Genomic DNA, 19,745 nt, shown 5'->3' on the forward strand with positions numbered 1-19,745 from the left:
TCTTTAAGTACAGTTTTAATGTTCTTGCACTGCCACATATAGATGAAGCTCCAGGGAGGAGGTGGATGGAATTGTGACCCCGCCCACTCCTCCTGAACAGGAACCTCTGGAGGAGACCCTGAAAGAAACACAGGTATGAGACTGTTCTGTTACATCAGTTCCCAGTTCATCTTCTACAACAGCATAGAAGTTTTATTTGAGTGTGATGATTTTTATTTCGATAGATTAAACTTTACAGGGATTTCAACTGGAAATTCTCATTTACTGGCCACATGCTACCCTTTGTCTGCAAAATTACACTTTACTTTCCAGTGCCCCATGGAACAAATATTAGGTTCATAAATATGATGTGCCTGTCATAATGTGGTCTTGTTTGTTTCATCACATCAGTTCTGTGACTGTCTGACTAGCTCTTTTCATTGCTGAGTGCATTGTCTGTTGTCTTGTGTTTGTCTCGTCTGTATCCTTAGTCGTAGGTAAATCACAAATCAGTTGGAAACTCTGTATATATAACGTTACATGTATATACCAACAGCTACCATGTGGAACACACCTTGCTTTAGGAGGTAGCTGATCTTTCATTCACAGATTAATAAACACTTGACTTCTCATCATGATTTTCACAGTCCACCTCTTTGCCTTCCCTCAGTAAGGTAAAAACCAATGTTTCATGTACATTTTTGTAATCATAAAGCAACCTAAAATTGTGTCATGGGTGGTGTTTACTCATCCAGCTTCAGTTGTTGTTTGTTATCAATGTCTCTACTCACAAGTTATTTCATGTATATACATATACATTCCATTTGACTGTCTATACAGTCAGAGCTGCATTTATCATTAGCAAATGGTGAATCAATCCAATGTTGTTGTGCATGTACATGTACTTCATTCAACCTCTAACAGAAGACAACTTTTATAAAATAGTGACGATAGATCAATTTTCAACGCATCACATTTAGCAGATGGTAACAATTTCTTTTGTGTTTCTTGTCAATGTGTCTCCAAAAACTAGCAGCCATCCGACGCCCCCAAGCAGGCAGAGGAGGTACTGCATGTATTGATAGCATGGTGTCATCTTGTGGCATATTGATGGCATGTTATATGTACTGTTGGTACTGTAAGCATTTCTTGCAGAAGGATTTTGTGATTGATTACATGCATTCCTTTTTTTAAGCAGCAAATTTAATTTTCTGCTAAGAAGTACTTCGCATTGATGGAGTTGTGCTTGTGAGAAGCAGATTGGCCAGATTCCTTTAATAGTTTTTTTTTTTCTTTTACAAACAGGTTTTGAAGCTGCATTGCAGAGCATCTAATGCATCTTTTTTATTCTTTAACGTCTGAATGTTAAGAAACAGAGGGATATATTTAACATATTGTTTAAACGTACTTGTATGCCTTTTTCTGGTTTTGTAGAAAAGTCGCATCTTGCTCCTACTGGAACTGATTTTCTAAAGACCTTCGACAACTTATGTATAATATCTCTTATCCTACTGATATTCTGTGTGATGATTTTCAAACCCTTCCTCTTCCTTCCTGTAACTGTAGTACTCTACTCGCTCACTGCCTCGCCTGTACAAAAGGGTAGGTGGTGCTGTTTTCCTCTTGCATGGTGTTATTCTCATGTAATGCTATTGTCCTTTGTAGATTAGATAAAAAACGTTCTGTATCTGATCTATGCTTAAGTTCAGTAGAAATAGTAGTGATAGCCCTGCCACAAGCACTCCAGCTAGCTGGTAGAAAGACATTGTAGATTTACATGTGCTTGCAGTTGTAGCTCATAATGTAATACTACTTTGCTTGTAGTATCTGTAGGCTAGCACTTAATATACCTTGCCTTTGTCTATCTGGTGAATACATTTCTTGTGTAGATGTCATGAAACTAAACTATGTTAACTTAGAATACTAGTAGCCAAAATTGAAGTGATATTGAATGTTGGATGTATCTATTGCAAACGTCGTGATGTTTTTAGTGAATAGCTGCTGTCATTTCTTCATCGTTAGAAAACATCACTAATCATAGAGAAACATGGACTACAGTCAAACCTGCCCATCCAACCACCTCCTGTCGAACAGTCCCATCAAATTGTACATGGCAATCAACCAGCAGTCTATCTCATCCACCAACCACTTTTTGGCTGTACTGGGAGCGGACAGCCTACCAAAAGGCCACACCCCCAGACTTGTTAGACAAACATTGCTATCATGGTTTAACAGTGGCTGTTTTGAATTTGATCAGTTTGACAAACTTAAAGAAACCACTCATAGTCTGTGAGAGCAATATGCTATCATATACCGGCCAACAACCTAACTATCCAACAACAATTTGCATTTCAACAACCGATTTTCCACCGTCCCCTGAGTGATTGTTTTCATCAGGTTTGACTGTAAGTCACATGAAGATGTGGTCCCTGCTGTGTTTTCCAGCCTGTAGTGTCCAAACCACCTCCCTCCCCACCACCACAACAAAGAATTGCTAAGAAGGATGTAAGATACTTAAGGGTACCAATTGCATTCGCCATTATTTTCAAAACCAGACAGAAAAGTTTTCTTAGTTCCTGCTAACAGTTTTATGCTCAGTGTTTCTAACTGCAGTATACAATTGACTGAACCTCATATTTAGTCATTTTTTTGTTTGGCATCAAGAGTTGTAGTTTGTAAAAAGAAAACAAAAGCTTGCTCTGAATTCTTTGTCCTTTGTAACATTGTTGCACATGCTTGTTGTGTGTATCAAGTACGCAGCTCTAAGTTTCATGGTTTAAAGGTAGTTTTAACAATCAGTTCTCACCTGTTGTCAGTTCTTCCCTGTTCATGATACTAACACTTCCATTGTAGCCTTGCCTTTTAGTTTTTACCCTGATACAGGCTTGTGCTAACACTACTGCTGGTGTGACTGACATGTAACTACCATGGGATGTAGTTGCACTTAATATGCAGCTCTCTTACTGTAACACCACTTGCCTTCCAGCTGTTCCAGAATCGGGGTTACCACTCCCTGCCACGTCTGAGGAAGGTAGAGTATGCTATCCAGCAGTGATGACGTCTGACTACAGCATCCACAGAAGTCTTGCATTAGTCGTGAAGATTGAACATTTGCATGTCGCCAGTAACCAGAGCACCGTTTTCTAATTTTGCAGGATAACCAGCCTGACAGATGCACAGCATGAGAATCCCAACATAACAGTTGTTTCATTTCACCTCCTAACTATAAACTCTTTAGTTTTGCTGGGTATCTTAAGATTGCCACATTAATTAAGAATAAATATAAATTTAAAGATATCGGTGAATGCAGTTGCAGTAATTCCTGAGGTATGCACACTTCACATTGTCACTGATAAAAGATAGTGGATACTATCTGAAATGTCTGACCATTTCCAAAATCAAACCCAGTTGCTTGAATAACTGCTTTTTGGCATATCTTATTAGCTGGATTTAACCTTCATTGATGTATGCACACTTCATCTAGGTTCATTCTTTAGAAGGCAACATGGTGGTATTTTTTAATGTGGCAGTCTTTGAAGGTACCCAGTGTGATTATGAGAGTCCACATTACAAGGAACATATAACATGTACAGAATGCATGGTTTATGATTAGACACTGAATGTGAGCATGAAATCCTTTCTGACAGTGGTCATCATGGTTTAGGTTTCAGGACCAAATGTTGAATTAATGCAGGCTATTCCTTTCAGTGATTTTCACAGCATGGTAAAATTTGAACCTGTATGTGTGTAATTGCCCAATCAAGTTTGTATTGTACATTCCCTAACTCATAATGCATATCTCTGACCACCCAAACATTGAAGGGAGCAGCCTGTCTCTAAGTCTTGCCTGCTGTAAACATTGTTTTACTGAATCATCCTGATTACCTCTGAAGATTGTATCTGACAAAACCTGTTATTATATTGCATTTTGATATTACATGTACCTACATGTAGACCCAAACGGTCTATCTTGCCTATGGTAGCTAATGGACTGAATAAAGTTTTTTAAAAGTTTTCTCTTCAAATTTCATATGGATACACATGACCTAGCTTTTGCTACAAATAGACCCACATCACTGTATACCACACATAGCCCAGAATCTGATGATACATGTTCACTAACACTACAGTGTTGATCGCTGTTTTTTCAACCAGGATCATTTGCACGGCATGGAACTGCATTTACTAATAGATGTATGTAAAAAGCTAATCAAAGAGTAGTAATTCACATACTGTAAAAATGTACAAAAGCTAATTTGTCCTCTCTGTTCCTTGTTCTCCACCAGGACCCTACTCCCAAGCCGGCCATGCCAGACCCTGCCTTCACCTCCACACCTATCAACACCAACACTGAACAGCTGAGCATTCAGGAACTAGGTACAGGTACTGGTACACTTCACTAACATTGGCATGCAGGGCCACAGGCCTTCTGATGGGCTGTTGCAGACAGGAAAGGAAAGAAAACCTTTAAACAGTTAAACAGTATCTTTGGTGGATACTTTGCAAATAAAATCTTATGTTATGAAGTTGGTGATTCACTTCAAGTCACCTGGATGGGGGCAGCGTAAACCGTCTCGCATCAGCCATACAGTGATTTACATCATTTACCCGGACTCCAGGAAGAGTAATGATGTACCATCATGTATCCATCACTAATGGAGAAATGAGCAAATCCCAACCAAAACAAACCAAACCAAACATATCAAGTGTGGCATAGTACTTTTATGCCACACTTGGTAGGATTTTGAAACTAACAACTATATTTCTCAAGGAGTAAAGGCTGAAATTTAGATCAGTTACTGACATTTATTGAAAGAACATTTGGGATTTGAAAATTTAAGGTCTTGCTATTCCTTGTTAACAATGTAAGAGAAAGTTTCACGGTGTCCTCTTGTGACTTCCTTGGTGCAACAGTTCCTGGTGTGATGCATGCTATGAGAAGGAAATAACTGTCACTTTTAATAGTTTTGTCTGCATGATTGGAAATGCATGAAGTTCATAGTTATAATGCATGGATCATGTAATGTTTTCAAACATCATTTCATTACTTTAATCAGCACATCAGTTTGTCATTTGCATGTTCAATGTTCTAGCTGTTACTAAAGTATAATTATATCTATTTTGCGTTATTGGATTATCCCTGTGTTTGAGAGTTATGACGAATGCAGTGAATTAAGAAAGAGTGAAAATCTCATTATGTCCTACTGAAGACAGTTGCAAGTGTTGAGTTGACACTGCAGCGTGAGCTGCACAACTTTGTGGCCTATGTGTTTGAAGGACTTTACCTTTAACATGTACTTTTATGCTGATCGCTTGCCTGCTCCCTTACCTTATTCAGACACGTCCCATGAAGGCCAGGTTCCCAGCACCATCAACGAGACGCCCCAGACTACGGTAGAGAACATCGAGGCCGAGCAGGTGGAGAAGGAACCCGTCATGGAGTCACCGCCCAAACCTCCCCGCCTCCGACCCCAGGCAAGGTCGTCCAGTCTGGAGGAGATCAAGGTCATCTCAGATGCAGACAAGGTGACTTTGGCAAGCTTGGCTTCCAGCTGTGATAATCATGTTTTTTTTTGTTCTTTGCAAGGAAAGGGTAACGGGTTTAGAACCAGTGAGATCATTGTTATTGTTGTCGTGAATTGTTGACATTGTTCATCATAGGCAGAGGACAATGATTTCGACAGCCCAGTTCCTCTCTCCCTCCGATGGTGGAGACGATCGTTCCGCAGTAGCAAGAAGTCCACGGTCAGGTCCAGAAGTCAAGAACAAAACAGACACACTCAGTGTTTAGTAGTATTTCAGTGGGCTAAGGGAACATGATGTGTGTGACTGACTTTTGAGGTGGCAGCCATTTGCCTCTTTGGTGTTACATTGCCTCTTCTTGGGGCAGTGATGACTTCCTCCTGTAGGTTGCTCCAGAACTACAAGGTGTCCTGTAAGGCATATTGCCTGTACAGTGTATTGTGCTGAGGTCGTCCTGTGTAGTGCTTTGGTGGCAAGGTTAAGGTGGTGTACAGTAAGGCCACACCAGTTTGTTGCAGTTTGGATAAAGAATTAAATACCTGTAAAAAAATTCTTTAAATGTTGCCTGCATACATTTGTGAAATGACATAAGTAAATTATGTATTCGGTATAAGAAGATGCCTCAAAATGCATCATAAAAGCTAACTTTATACATACTGCAGTATATATCTTGAAATGATGCTTTGACTTGGTGTTGCCCATGTTTTGTGTAGTACAACAGATTGAGTGTTCATCTCTGTAGGATCTTTTTGCTATGCTCTTGTTGTCTCTGAGTCTGTCCCAAAAATTCCATGGTATGTATTTGACTATAATAATTTTCCTTGAAACCACCCTGCAGAGTCCGCCACCACAGAGCAAGTTCAACACGCTGCCTCCGAAGCAGAAGCAGCCCCAGCAGCAGCAGGAGCCCGGCCTGATCACCAGGAAGGGGCGGGGCCTGGGGTCCTTCGGGAAAGGTTTCCTCAAGCTGCGGGGAGGCAACAAGAGCACCAGCGCACCCAACCTTTGTAAGTACTCATCACCACCATCATCATGTTGGGTGGCTTTCTTTCCAAGAGTTACTGTCTGAAAAAATGTACTTAGCAACCTTGACATTTTTTTGTGTAGCTCTTTTTTCATTCCATATGTACATCTTTATTATGTACTTTTCTGAAATAGTTGTCGTTCTTCACAGTGTAAATCTTTTCACAGCTTTTTCCTACTATAGGTTTGTAAACCTCTAAGTTATAGTGTCTGCAATGTCAGTTTATATGTACGTGTACAAGAGATTTGTGCTCGTACTTAAAGTCTTAGACATACATGTAGCCAAATCTATAGCTAGATGGAAAGTGGTGAAACCATGGGAGGTCTTTTCAGAGAGACGATTAGTTTATTTGACCAAGAAAAAAACAAAAATGTTGTGAGAAGTGTCTGTCTTGTACAGCGTCTTCACTCTTTCTAGAATGATTTTTTTTTCTATATTCATTCACATCACAGTTGTCCTCTAGTTGTCTATTGTCACAGCAATGATTTCTTCATCATGTCTTTGAAAGTTTAGCTATGACACGAAAATTACACAAGTCTTGTTTTAGGCTCGAAAACCATGACAAGTATGATACAGCTATACAAGAAATGGAGGCTGGTCAAGACAACCAAATCATGAACTTCTCTTCTCAAGCCTGTCTCTTCTATCTCTGTCCACTGTCTGTCCTCCGTACCAGCCACTCCCCCTCGAGGGAGGCGGCCCCACCTCAGCAGAATAGAGGAGATCGATGGCCACGCCACCCTAGGGCCAAACACTCAGGAGATCCGCCTTCTTTCAGATGACTACAGCCCTTACCATGACTACAGACTGGTCAGGGAGGCCAGGGGAGGGCCCTGGTACCTGCAAGGTTCTCCCTTCATCCTTCCCGCCTTTGCTTGTGTGGCAGCTGAAACATCTGTCTTCTCCATTCCTTTTCTTTCTGTTGTCATCAATGTTTTCATGGCTTTTGTTTTCACCCAGGTTTTCATTTCATGTCTGCTACAGGCTCGTTTTCTGCTTCTGTGGTGTCTTCCTGCCCCATCTGCAGCTGCCAATGAATTTATGTTGTTGTTGTTGTTGTTGTTGTTGTTGAGGTCTCCATTTCATGTCTGCTCCAACCTTGTTTTCTGCTTCTGTGATGTCTTCCTGCCTCATCTGCAGCTGCCAATGTCTTCATGTTGTTGTTGTTGTTGAGGTCTTCATTAAATGTCTGCTCCAAGCTTGCTTCTGTGATGTGTTTCTGCCTCATCAGACTGCAGCTGCCAATGTCTTCATGTTGTTGTTGTTGTTGGCTGGCCTTTGTTTGTTATGTCCCTTTTTAAGGTGGTGTTCCATTTTGCCTCCGTTATATTCGGGGCAAGTCTGTGTTGCTTTTCAGATCATTTTGTTTGAATATTTGTGCCAGCAGTCTTTTTTGTTTCACAATTAAATCAAAGAAAGAATCATCACTGTCTTCCTTTACAACTGTGTTTTCTACCAAGTACCATTAATATCTAGTACATGTACATGTATTACTCCTTTGATTTACACTCAATGATTTGACAAAAAAAATAATTCATTCAACTGATTCAACTGCTTTGTATACATGCACTTTTGCTACAAAGATTTACCTATTGTATTGCCTGCTGCTTTTTTATAGGGTGTCTGTTTATTAATTTTGTACCTGACACTACTTGTTGCTTCAAATCTAATCAATATCTTCTACTGCATGCTCAGCTTGCTTTGCAGGAAGTGATAGTAAGTCTTACTTTGCTCCTTTTAGAAACAACCCTGACGTTGTTACTGTATAGTTATCTCAATCTTGTCTAGAAGACGCATCCGATATGTTGTCAAGAGCTAATATGTCATCCATGAACATTGGTATTTACATGTTGTATGACATGTTCTCACAGTAGTCAAATGTTGAACATTTCTTTGAGATATGAATTCCGCAATATACAGTATATGTGTCTGTATATACATACGGCTCTTGCTTTCCATTCTATGGTATTTTTCAATAGCTGCATTAAATAAAATGGAGCATTTTAGACAGAATCTTCATTTGAGTAACTCCAAATCCATATTCTGATACTGTCCAGCTCAAACTGAGGCAGGGTCAGACAGCGAGCTGGATTCAATCTCCGCCCACCGGGCTCAACCAATCAAGATGGAGGGGGATGAGAGGTTCGGCTACGAGCCCAAGAAGAGAGGAAACACCATCAAGAGATTCTTTGGCAGGTGAGGGGATATTTGCAACACGTTGTTCATTCTTGTACATGTAGGTAGAATAGATAATACTTTTTGATGATTGATGCCAAACAAAACTCTTACAACTGAAATAATAGCAGATGTATGTTGGTTGCAGTAGTGATGAATGAATAAACTTTATTTCTTTACAATTGTACATGTACATAGTACAATGTATGGCAGTAAGTCTGAAACAACAAACCATTCACACTGTATATTTTGCCCTTAGTAGTAAAAGTGTCATGTTTCCTTGTATGGTGATGCTGCCACTGTCCATTACAGTAGGAAAGACTTTGTTGCTTGTTGGTATTTCGGAAAGTGAGCTGAAACCTGAGTTTAGCTCAGATGAACAAAATGAGCAGTTCAGATAATCTTCCAATTTGTTTGACAGAGAAGTCAGATGCCATAACTTATAGCAATATTTTCAGGTTCATTGTACCGGGAAGTTCCCCTAGCTCTTTTTGACGAATAAAATGAACAGTGCACCACAGCTTAAACTCTGTCTGTAGGATTGTGAATAGTGCATGTTAGGTGAATGACACATCCAGGATTCAATCTGATGACTTCCAGAGGCAGGGTCAGTGTCTACTGAACAATGTATGCTACACTATTTGTAAAAAGTGCTATATTGAATGTTTGATCTCGTCATGTTACCAATGTTTGCAGGTTGAAGAGAAGTGCGTCTACTACCTTTAACCCCGATCGTGATGTTGAGTACGAGGAACCTTCGCCGTTCAGACGAGGGGGACGGTACCGGGCCACCGCGGGACCAAGGCTTGGCTGGTCGCGGGACCTCAAACCTACCACGTAAGGATCATGATCATGGTCTTAGACATTTTAAAGACGTTAAGTTGGTTACTAAAACTTATGACAGCTGTTTAATGAACGTTTATGGAAACATTCTCGATAGTGGCTTATAGTTTGTCACTGTATATGGATACTGTCATATTTGTCTCTTTTTCTCATGTCGTTTTGTTAAAAATATATGCTTTTCCAGACTTGTATGTTGCACTTGTGTGTATGTATATTCTATTTCTAAAGCTTCAGTTACTCAGTGTAGCAGATGTCACTGTAGTGTAGTAGAGAGTGACTGTGTAACTTGCAGGAATGGCTATGCTTAGTATACCTGTTTCTGGCTGTCAGTACCTACCACTGTGAGAGGACAATCAGTACATTTGCTAAATATATACCTGCAGCATTTCTGACAAACAAACTCGCAGTACATGTAGCTGCTAACCAAAACAGGAGGCATTTGGAGGAAACTGGCAAGACCTTCTGTTTGCCATGTTGAAACATGGAACCCTGACCTACTCTTAGTCAAGACACTAAATGTTGAGGAGAGATCAACGTAGAATACAGTTTCTAGTTTAGGTTCTCACAACAACTTACTCTGCTTACACTTCTAGTTGTATGTTTGGTTGATAGCTCTCTAAACCTAGCAGAATGCTAACTGTAGAACAGTTTAACATAGTAGCTGTACATTGAAGCATGGTATATACATACATTAGCAGGGAACATAGTGGCAGTGAGCCTGCCACGCCCAAACGGAGCCCGACCTCGCCCTCTGGCAAGACTGATTGGAACAGGCCATTCTCCCCGACGCGAAAACAGCTGAGGGGGGAAACCTGGTGAGCGGAACAGCCACGTGATGTCTTGGTGAACGGGTGCACTTGGCAGATAGAACAGCCGTCTAACACTTCAACTCAGACTACTACCTCCTCCACAAGGTCATGCATGACCTCTAGCCTATTGTTTCTTCTTCTTGTAGTGACCCTTCACCTGTGGCTTTCCATCCCCTTATGTAGCCACCATTGACCTATAACCCCTCATCAGTCATCCAACATTCTGGAGTAACCCTGGCTTGACATACATAGTTTCAGGTTTTTCATACATACCCAGATCACAGCACAATGTGGTTATTCATACATGTACATGTGCTAACTACTCTCTGCAAGGTAACGTATGTCATGATAGAGTAAGCTTCTCAATATACAAGCTTCTTTCTAGGTGCTGAGCTCCAACATACACTCTATGCATTATTCCTGTCTTCTAAAGTTCAGCTCCCATTGCAACTAGTGGCTTGCCATTGCAACTTGTGGCTTGCCACTTTTCAGCTGTTTCTGTGTTATCTTTTGCTGAGCTACCATGACATTTTTCTCTGCAGATTGTCCTTCAGTTGTGTTCATTGCGTGTGGCTTATAGGTGGCATACATGTACGTGTGTATATAGGTTGCTGTTTGCAGTGGACATGTTGTAGTGATTATGGTGTAGCAACTGTACAGCTAACAATTCTGCATTTCATTTGGAGTACTTTACACTGTACATATACTGGTAACTCATGTTTTGGGTGCTGTGCTGTGGAAGCATGTACAGATTTGTACATGAAACATTCATTTGTGGTGCTGGTTACAGGATCTTAATTCAATAACCTCGTAATGTTTTCTCTTTTTATGATGGTTGTAGTTCTGTACGATAAAGGCAGACACGATTCTGAATCATTGTCAAAATGATGCAGATTGTGGTGGTCTGTATTGTGAATAGAGTTTTCACACTTACATGTAATATACTAAATGTATATTTATACCTGGCATACATTTTTTTGACTGGCTATGTAAGAAAAATCAATCAAGAAACAATTTTTAAAAGGTAAATCTAGTAGCAAGCATCAATCTCTCCTCTCTCCATTAAATGGAACAGCTTGTACATGTACTTACAAATTTGCATAGTTATACACAGTGACGAATGTTGGCTGTTGTGTTTTCCAGTGACCTTGACACGCCCTTCGCTAAGTGGGACCCGGACCAGGTGTGCCAGTGGCTGCACGAGCAGGGGCTGGGCATGTACGTGGGCAATGCCCGGGGCTACGTCAAGAGGGGAGAGACTCTGCTCAGGTCCTCACCACATGACCTGGAGAGGGTAGGTGGCTTCCCATGTCTGATCGTAACTTTGTAGAAAAACAGATCATCCTGAAAGAAATGATCACTGTAGATATCAGGAAAAGAGGAGGAGTTTGCTTGACCATTGTAGACTGAATCAAGGAACCTCTGGAAGATGAAAAAGTTTTACTAGTTATATACTTGTACATGTTAATGTACTCCATGTTTATAACTATTTTCTACATTTGTGCTTGTCACATCCTGGGATAAATAAGAGTTGGTTTATGATAACCAGGTAGTGGTTCAAGACTGATACTTCTGGATGAATTTTTCAACGTACAACATATGGCCTGGTATGAAAGACTGTCTCAGAATGAAAGTAGTCCTTTATGCAACATATGACACTTATCCATAGATTTATTGTAATTGTCAAGTTCTGCAAGTATTAGAGTGCAGGGGTAAAGATGAGTTAGAGATGTAGACAAATATAGCTGTGTAGTACTAATTGACATCATCTTCCTTTTGTTTCCCAGGAACTAGGCATTAAGAACTACCTGCACAGGAAGAAACTCCAGCTGGCCCTCCAGGCCATCGGGTCAGAAGACACCAGTAAGATGGGGGAGCTGGATCACAACTGGGTCACAAGTATGTCCTCTTAATTCTGCCATGAGTTTTCTCCTTACAGTTCAAACTTCATATCCATTGTAGACAGATAGAGCTTTACAAATGGCAAGTGAATTTCATTGAAGGTCGTCATTCTAGATGACTGTTGAAGACATGAAAAAGTACAATATGTATTTTGTTGGCAACTTCAAATGTTGTAAATATACAATTTCTGCAAGAACTGGATATGTGTTAATCTTTTGTGTTTTAGATCTGTACTTTCTAAATGATGAGAATGTTACTAAAATTTTAAAAACTTAACATTATAAACAATGTATTCTTGCTTTTCATTGCGCATTGTAGGTATGTAGTATATATTCATAAATGTAATAATGTTTTCTTCAGGGTGGTTGGATGACGTTGGTTTACCCCAGTACAAGGACCCCTTCAATGAAGCAAGGATTGATGGGAGGATGTTGAACTACATGACTGTGGTAAGTCAGTGGCTACTATAGGTAACAGTCATTCAAACAACTCGGCATATTTTAGAAATGGTCCAGACATTTATCAATTCATCCAGTACATGTAACAGTTGATTAAATATTACTTTGAGTATGATTTAAATGTCTAACCATCATCGAGGAAACATGTTTTTACTGCTTAGATTGCAGTAGTTTTTAGTAATCCTTGTCCCATACTCACATGATATCCCTTGTTATTTGCAGGATGACCTGTTCAAGTTGAACATGACTAACGTTCTTCACCACCTCAGCTTTAAGCGTGCCATCCAGGTGCTGCGGCTGCAGAACTTTGAACCCAACTGTCTACGCAGGAGACCCACAGAAGAGGTACAGCGTCACTTTAAGTTTTCATTCATGTACAAATTTGGTTACAACAACTTTGATTAAATCATGTGTATTATTAGATGCAATAGAATCTTACCATGATTAAGACTTACCTCAATGTTTGTCATATCAATAATGGTAGGCAAAATTAATGTAGTGGTGTTTGTGAAGGGGGAGTCCTTTGTTTTTGACTCTGAGTAGTTTCTCAACATCATTGAATGCTTAGGAAAACACAGTGGTGTCATGAGAGGAATACTATAAGAACTAAAAGCATTTTGTCTGGCATATAAACTATGCATTATGAAAAGTTTGACAGTCAAGTTGCTGGTTTATGCTGTTTTGCTTTAATTTTCTGTACTGTACATGTACAGTCCACAAGTGTAGTGTGAAGTACAATGTAGTGTCATCCTAATGAGCAACATTCAGACATATTATGTTACTTTCAGATTTTGTGTGTCACCAATGTTAACTGTTTTTATAATGTATGTTTCTTTGTTTAATAATGAGGGGGAGGAAATACATTTTTATGGCAACCTTGCTGCAAAAAAAAAACAACTTTTATCTTTCATGATCCCTGCATTTTTTTTCCATGCCAGGTGTGATGTTGAGCTGCTTTATTCCTGCTTGCCTTTTCCCCCCAAGCAATCCAGTCATCTCCATTTCAGCAGCCTTTTTGTGCTCTTTTGCTTACCTCTGGACCATACACTATCTGAAAGACAACATCCTAAATTAAAGTTTCTATATCCATTTTTATGTAATGTTTCTGAGAGTTGATTGTAACTATTCCTGCCACACAGGATGGACATCGTCAGACCCATCCCTATGTTTTTAAGGTTGTACAGTCCTGCTAGTTCCATTTTGTTGTGGTTGGAGCTTTTCTGTGTTCTGTGTGAGGATAGTTTGTGCTGTGATACTAACAAATTCTTGAGACAGGATTGTTTATTCATTGTATCTATCCATCTTAGCCAAGTGGGAAACAAAATGGAAGACAACTCCTGATTTTGTATGCAGGGGTCATAGATTTATATGACTGAATATTGTTGATTAAAAAGTCAGCAAGACTTGCAAATACTAGCTCTTTCAACTTCAATATTTTGTGTTTCAACAACAGTATGTTGTGTACATGCTTATTGCTCATTTTTGCGTGAATTCTGAACAGCCTTGTTGTGGCATTCAGTTGAAAGCAATGTAAGTGTGGAGCATTTCTGTTGTAATACTTGTAGTGTAGAATCATTTTTAAACGTATTTTTAACTAACTGATTCTAAGCAGTCTTTCTCCTGCTGCTTCTTTCCTTTGTTTGTGTGCCCCACTTTAATTTCAGCTGCTGCATTTCAGTTTCTCTGCACCTGCATCCTCCACTGTTTTGCCCCCCGGTGTGCAGTGCCTGTGTTGCATCCCCCCGCTGCATTACTGCGGTATCTCTCACACACGTCACGTGGATGATAATTCCGAGTATTGATTGTTGCCTCTTCTCCCTTCTTCCCCTATAGACATGGCAGGACGGTGTCGACGTACTGGTGCGAGCCAGACGTCGGGTAAATCAGACCGTGTGGTACTAACCTCACCCTTTGTCGCGCACACTACCATGCCATGCTTCCTGTATGTGTGGTCATGTGCCCTTCAGTAGGAGCTGTCCGCTGATCCTAACAATAAATCGTTCTGTCTTTATTACACGAGAAAGTACAGGACTCTTACTAGAAAGTTATAACAACAAAAAAAGGAAAGTGATCATGAACCAGTTTTGCTCACTGAAAGGGATAATCTTCCACTTGTTCTGACAGAGAAGACAGAAACCATGTTAAGTATTTACGGTTCATTTTACCTTGGAAGCTCCTTCTAACAAGTTCTATGAACATTAGATCATTTGTCCTTTGGACTGAAACCCTTTTGAGTAGCATTCGTGTCAGTTGAACGACAACAGCCGTGGTTCAAACTTCCAACCTCTTGCCCAGAGGCAGGGTCGCTAACAATTGGGCTATGCACTCTACGCTAAAAAAAACAAACAAACATGGTGTTGTAAGTCAGGGGAGGGTAAACCTCAGTCAAAAACAATCAAGTTTTGATGGATCGATCAAAATGATCTAAATCAAATTTTGAATATAGATAAGATGGTGGTGTGACTAGGTAATCTGTAACTAGGTCATCTATATTTTGGATCTAGTCAGAGTTGTTGCTTGACAGGGCAGCTGGCAGCTCCTGATCGTGCTGTACCATGTTCCAGACTGTAGGTACATGTACTTTGCATGTCCTCCGTATGGGAGTAAGGTTCTCCTAGCAGAACATGTCGTACCGAGGAGTATACGTCAGATATCAGGGTTCCAGCCAAGCTTTTTTTCTGTTTATTTTGCGCAGCTGTTTTCCAACATGTTGTATGTAATTGTTGGCCATCTCATCATGTTTCTTTTCCTTTTTTTTCGTGGTTCTGTAGCTAAGCTGACTAATTGTCATGCTATTGATGCTGGACCCGAGGCTATGTGAGGCAATGAGTTTCGGTTTATGTTTTTGTTTGCAGTAGTTTGCATTGTGTTGAAATCTGCATGGTCTCTACAGTTGTGACTTTATATTTCAGACGTGGCAGAACGGAGCGGAGGTGATGCTGTGGACGAACCACCGCGTCATGGAGTGGCTCCGCTGCGTGGATCTGTCGGAGTACGCGCCCAACCTGCGCGGGAGCGGTGTCCACGGCGGCCTGATGGTCCTGGAGGCCAAGTTCAACGCGGAGACGCTGGCCCACCTCCTGAGCATCCCCCCCAACAAGACGTTACTGAGGAGACACCTGAGCACACACTTCACCCAGCTGGTGGGGGCAGAGATCCAGAGGTACAAGAGAGAGCACCAGGAGGGCCCGGGGTACATCCCCATCAAGGCTACGGACAAGATGAAGGTTGGTGATGCATCAGTAGCTGGTACCTAAAGCAGTAACTGTAAATGTCTTTAAGTCTGCGGTGATTTGATTTTGTAGCAGGGAGAAAATATAGTGTTCACTGTGGTTTGGGGCAATCAGGCAGAAGACAGAACAAACATTTTCGCACTGGTTTTATGTTCTTGGTGAAGATCATTGTGAAGTTTACAAACCTTAAAACCCCAAAAAATTTCAACATATTTCAAGTCTTGAAATGAAGTCTATAGACCTAAGTACTGTTGATAGTTTATTCAGATACAATTCATACTATGAGAGCTGTGTAAGATGCTAATGTTATAAACAATATATAACCTTGTTTCCCACAGCCCAGAAAGCGGTCGTTCAGCTTCACCCGTAAGAGCCGCGGGCAGTCCCATGACTACGTGTGTCCCATGGACTGTGACTTCCCCGTGGAGCTGTCCCCCGGCAGAGGTCAGCCGGGGTTCCGGGGCGAGGTTCGAGCCGCCAACCTGCAGCACCGACAGGAGCCGGTCAGCGATGACCTGGACCAGGAGGTGCCCGAGGTCAGGGTCAGTCTAAGTGGCCGCATGCGCTTTCCTTGACTTTGAAAATGCAGCTATAGGATAGGCAGACTCAGATAAATCATTGACACTCAAGCTTTCTGTGGTTTTGTCAAGTGTTGTTGAACGATGACCTGAATCAGGAGGTGACCGAGGTCAGGGTCAAGGGGTTCTAGAGGGCTCGTCCAAACAGGCGTTCCAACACCGTTTCAAATGCAGCGATCAGTTTCCCAGAAGAAGTGTGATTTTCCTTGACATTGAAAATGCACCTAAATAGTGCACACTCAGATAAACTTTTGTAGAGCTTTCTGCTCATAGCTGAGCATTATCTTCAAATGTCTGGCAAAATAGGAAGCAGTTTTATGCTTTGTTTTAAATCATATACTGACATTATCTTGTACCAGCAAACTTACTTAGTTCATGTTTCTTCTTCAGATTGATGAACAGGCAGTGCAACAGATCGGAGCCTTCTCAGCTGAGATCAACACACTGACAGTAAGTGGATCTGAGGTTATTCATTCTAGCCCAGTCTTCCTTTCACTGCACTGTTCCACGTCTTAGATACAGTCAAATTCATCCTTGTCTTACCTGCTAAGATTCTGATTGATGTACTTACATGTACTGTACTTCTGTCATGTCCTGGAATACAGCATGTCTTTTATCTTTCCTCCCAACAAGGGTCGACTACAGCATGATACAGGTTAAGATCCTTAAATCATGAAATTTTTGAAGACATTTCTGAAATGAATTTTTACTTGTAAGACCTGTACTTGGTATCTGCACACTACAGACCTTGTCTTTTACTTGCTAAGGATCTTGCTGATCAAATTTTGAGTTTAAACCTTTTTCTTTTGTCCACAGAATATGCTGAGTGATGATAACTTCAGCCCATCATCTGGAGCCTCCGATGCATGAAGAGTTCATGAAGGCCTCAGTCTCTACAGTAACACCATAGTTCTGTATTATATAATCCAGAAATGCAGTCAGCTCTTCACTCTTTTATTTTGTAATAATGTTATGATTGAAGGAATGCTCTCTGTGTGATGTTTGCCAAATCATGTATACTTTTATTAGGCAAACATCTTATTAAAAAAAAAAAGTGTATTGTAGCACAGCATTTAAGGCTGTCACAAAAATGCCTTCTTACAATTATACATCACTCAGATTGGAGGCTGTGATCTGTAGGTGTTAAAGTGTAATTCTACCATGACCAGGATACAGGCACCAACAGCTGCAATATTTGGGTCTAGCGCATCCATACAAAGCACAGTATGTCCAACCTTTGAAGGCATGCACCTCTTGTATAGTCTTGCAAGAACATATACGTTATTTTTACCTCTTCACATAACAAGTTCTTGTTCTAGTGTTGTAATACTACATGTGCCTATCTACCAGCTCATTCGCACACAGAACACATGTTACAGTATTATGTCTTTGTCAGGGTATTTGATAATATTTATGTACGTGTAACCTTGTTGTGTATATGTATAATGTATTCTATAACTTTTATTAGGTGCCTGGTCAAGTGCAAGTGTTCTGCTGAAATGCTGATCACAGCTAACACAGTATTCGATAGAGATGTGTATGTACTAACCAATTCTAATAGTGACAATGCTCCTCACCCAGCAGTTGTTCATTTTAACAGTTGCTAGCTGCTGCTGCAGTGCAAGACAGCAATAATCACGAAAAGCCAAGGCGACGACCGTTGCTTGCAGGCAAAGTTTATGACTTTTTATAAAAGCCAACTTGTGCCAACTTCTTACAAAAGCCAACATGTGCCTTACTGCAAGTTCTCATTAGGTTAACCCCCAAATGAGGCAGGAGCTAGTAGCTAAAATTTTGCAATAATGTAAATAGATGACCTGTCAAATTGTTTAGGATAGATGTCAAAGAATGGGTCGAAGTTGACATAAGTGCCATATATCCTTGGAATGGAGAGCCACAGTCTACAGTTTCTAGGATATTGTAGTTTTCTTAGAGTTTTTGTGTAACCGATATTTGTTTAAACAGTGTAACTACTTCAGTGTATTTGTATAGCTTTAGTACTAACAATTTTTGTCAGTTGATAATATATCAGTGTTATAATGAAAGAAGAGGTTGCATAGAAGCTTCTTGGACGCGCTCCAGTGTGGGCTAGGGCTATACAGTAATAGATGGTGTGTTTCAGTCATACAGAATGTAGCTCTACAGCACAAGGTAGTTCTATAGCATTGTCCATCGACAGTGAAAGTTACTGACTGGTGTTGAATAAGGTGTATGTAAACAAATGTTGTAAGACTATTATTATAATTTGATATTACAGTAATGTTATGCATGCTCGGAGTGAGTGCATTTGTAAAAGGTATGCAGTTATTTTGCATTCATTCATTTTATCGAAGGAATCAATGATATTCGTGGTTTAGTTCAAGTCACATCGTTGTACTAAGCATACTTTTTCCTCACTGTTGTCACCAGCACAAGGGCTTAACGTTATAATATGTGGATTAACAAACATAATCATGATACAGACTGTACCACAAAGCTATAGACACCCCTCACTACTGAGGTGGTTATGAAGATATAAGACAGGGAGAGTGCTTTCATTTTAACCAAGGCTAAATGTCAACCTTACTTGTTCCCTGCTGCCACACACTCAATGGAACAGCAACTTATCTTTCTTACATTTATACCAGATGACACTGAATGATGATGAAGGTATGAACAAAGAGGGACTTTTGTTGACTTTGGATGTACCTGGTAGTGAAACTTCAGACTAGACTTTTTTGTCTCTTGGCAGACGTTGCATGTCAGGTTGGTTCTGTTTTTAGTTGTTCAGGATCATGAGTAGTTTGGAATTAGTTGGAAAATAGACGAGAATTCTCCCTATCTTCGTTAATCACAGTATGTATACATGTAAGTTATTTCTTTAATGTATGATATCTTGAACATCGAAAAGACTTGCCGAGAAGGTGTTATGGTATCGTACATGTATTGACACCCGAGTCGCACAGTATAACCACCTTCTCCATAGTGTAAAAATCGGTGCATTTGATCGTGCACGTAAGGCAATCCAAAATCACAGTGGTAAACAACCAGACCGTCGTAACTTTGGCCATACGATTTGACGAAATAATCCACACAGTGTCTAATTGTAGACGTTTCTTCTCCCTTGTCATGGTAAACGCATTGCTAATCACTCTTTTATCGAATACTACATTAATAAAGTTTATTTTCTACTAGTACCGGGGGTGTCTGTCGTTTTACTGTGTTTACAATCCATCCTGAGA

The 19,745-nt window shown here is 40.4% G+C and overlaps 1 protein-coding gene across 1 annotated transcript in view; it reads left to right on the plus strand.

The window, feature by feature from the left end:
• The window catches only part of LOC118413201 (liprin-beta-1-like), a 47,828-nt gene extending 28,128 nt beyond the window's left edge, over positions 1 to 19,700 (plus strand). The window contains 21 exon segments of the mRNA XM_035816418.1: positions 43 to 76; positions 79 to 133; positions 627 to 653; positions 1,016 to 1,045; positions 1,546 to 1,581; positions 2,425 to 2,499; positions 2,966 to 3,010; positions 4,266 to 4,362; positions 5,318 to 5,505; positions 6,341 to 6,509; positions 7,203 to 7,373; positions 8,584 to 8,722; positions 9,398 to 9,538; positions 11,497 to 11,647; positions 12,141 to 12,252; positions 12,616 to 12,704; positions 12,936 to 13,058; positions 15,626 to 15,940; positions 16,285 to 16,488; positions 16,915 to 16,974; positions 17,341 to 19,700. Of these exon segments, the coding sequence (XP_035672311.1) occupies positions 43 to 76; positions 79 to 133; positions 627 to 653; positions 1,016 to 1,045; positions 1,546 to 1,581; positions 2,425 to 2,499; positions 2,966 to 3,010; positions 4,266 to 4,362; positions 5,318 to 5,505; positions 6,341 to 6,509; positions 7,203 to 7,373; positions 8,584 to 8,722; positions 9,398 to 9,538; positions 11,497 to 11,647; positions 12,141 to 12,252; positions 12,616 to 12,704; positions 12,936 to 13,058; positions 15,626 to 15,940; positions 16,285 to 16,488; positions 16,915 to 16,974; positions 17,341 to 17,394 (2,315 nt within the window). The 3' untranslated portion in view covers positions 17,395 to 19,700.
• Positions 19,701 to 19,745: the final 45 nt, after the last annotated feature.

This window comes from Branchiostoma floridae, chromosome 4, assembly GCF_000003815.2.
Source record: "Branchiostoma floridae strain S238N-H82 chromosome 4, Bfl_VNyyK, whole genome shotgun sequence".
NCBI lineage: Eukaryota > Metazoa > Chordata > Leptocardii > Amphioxiformes > Branchiostomatidae > Branchiostoma > Branchiostoma floridae.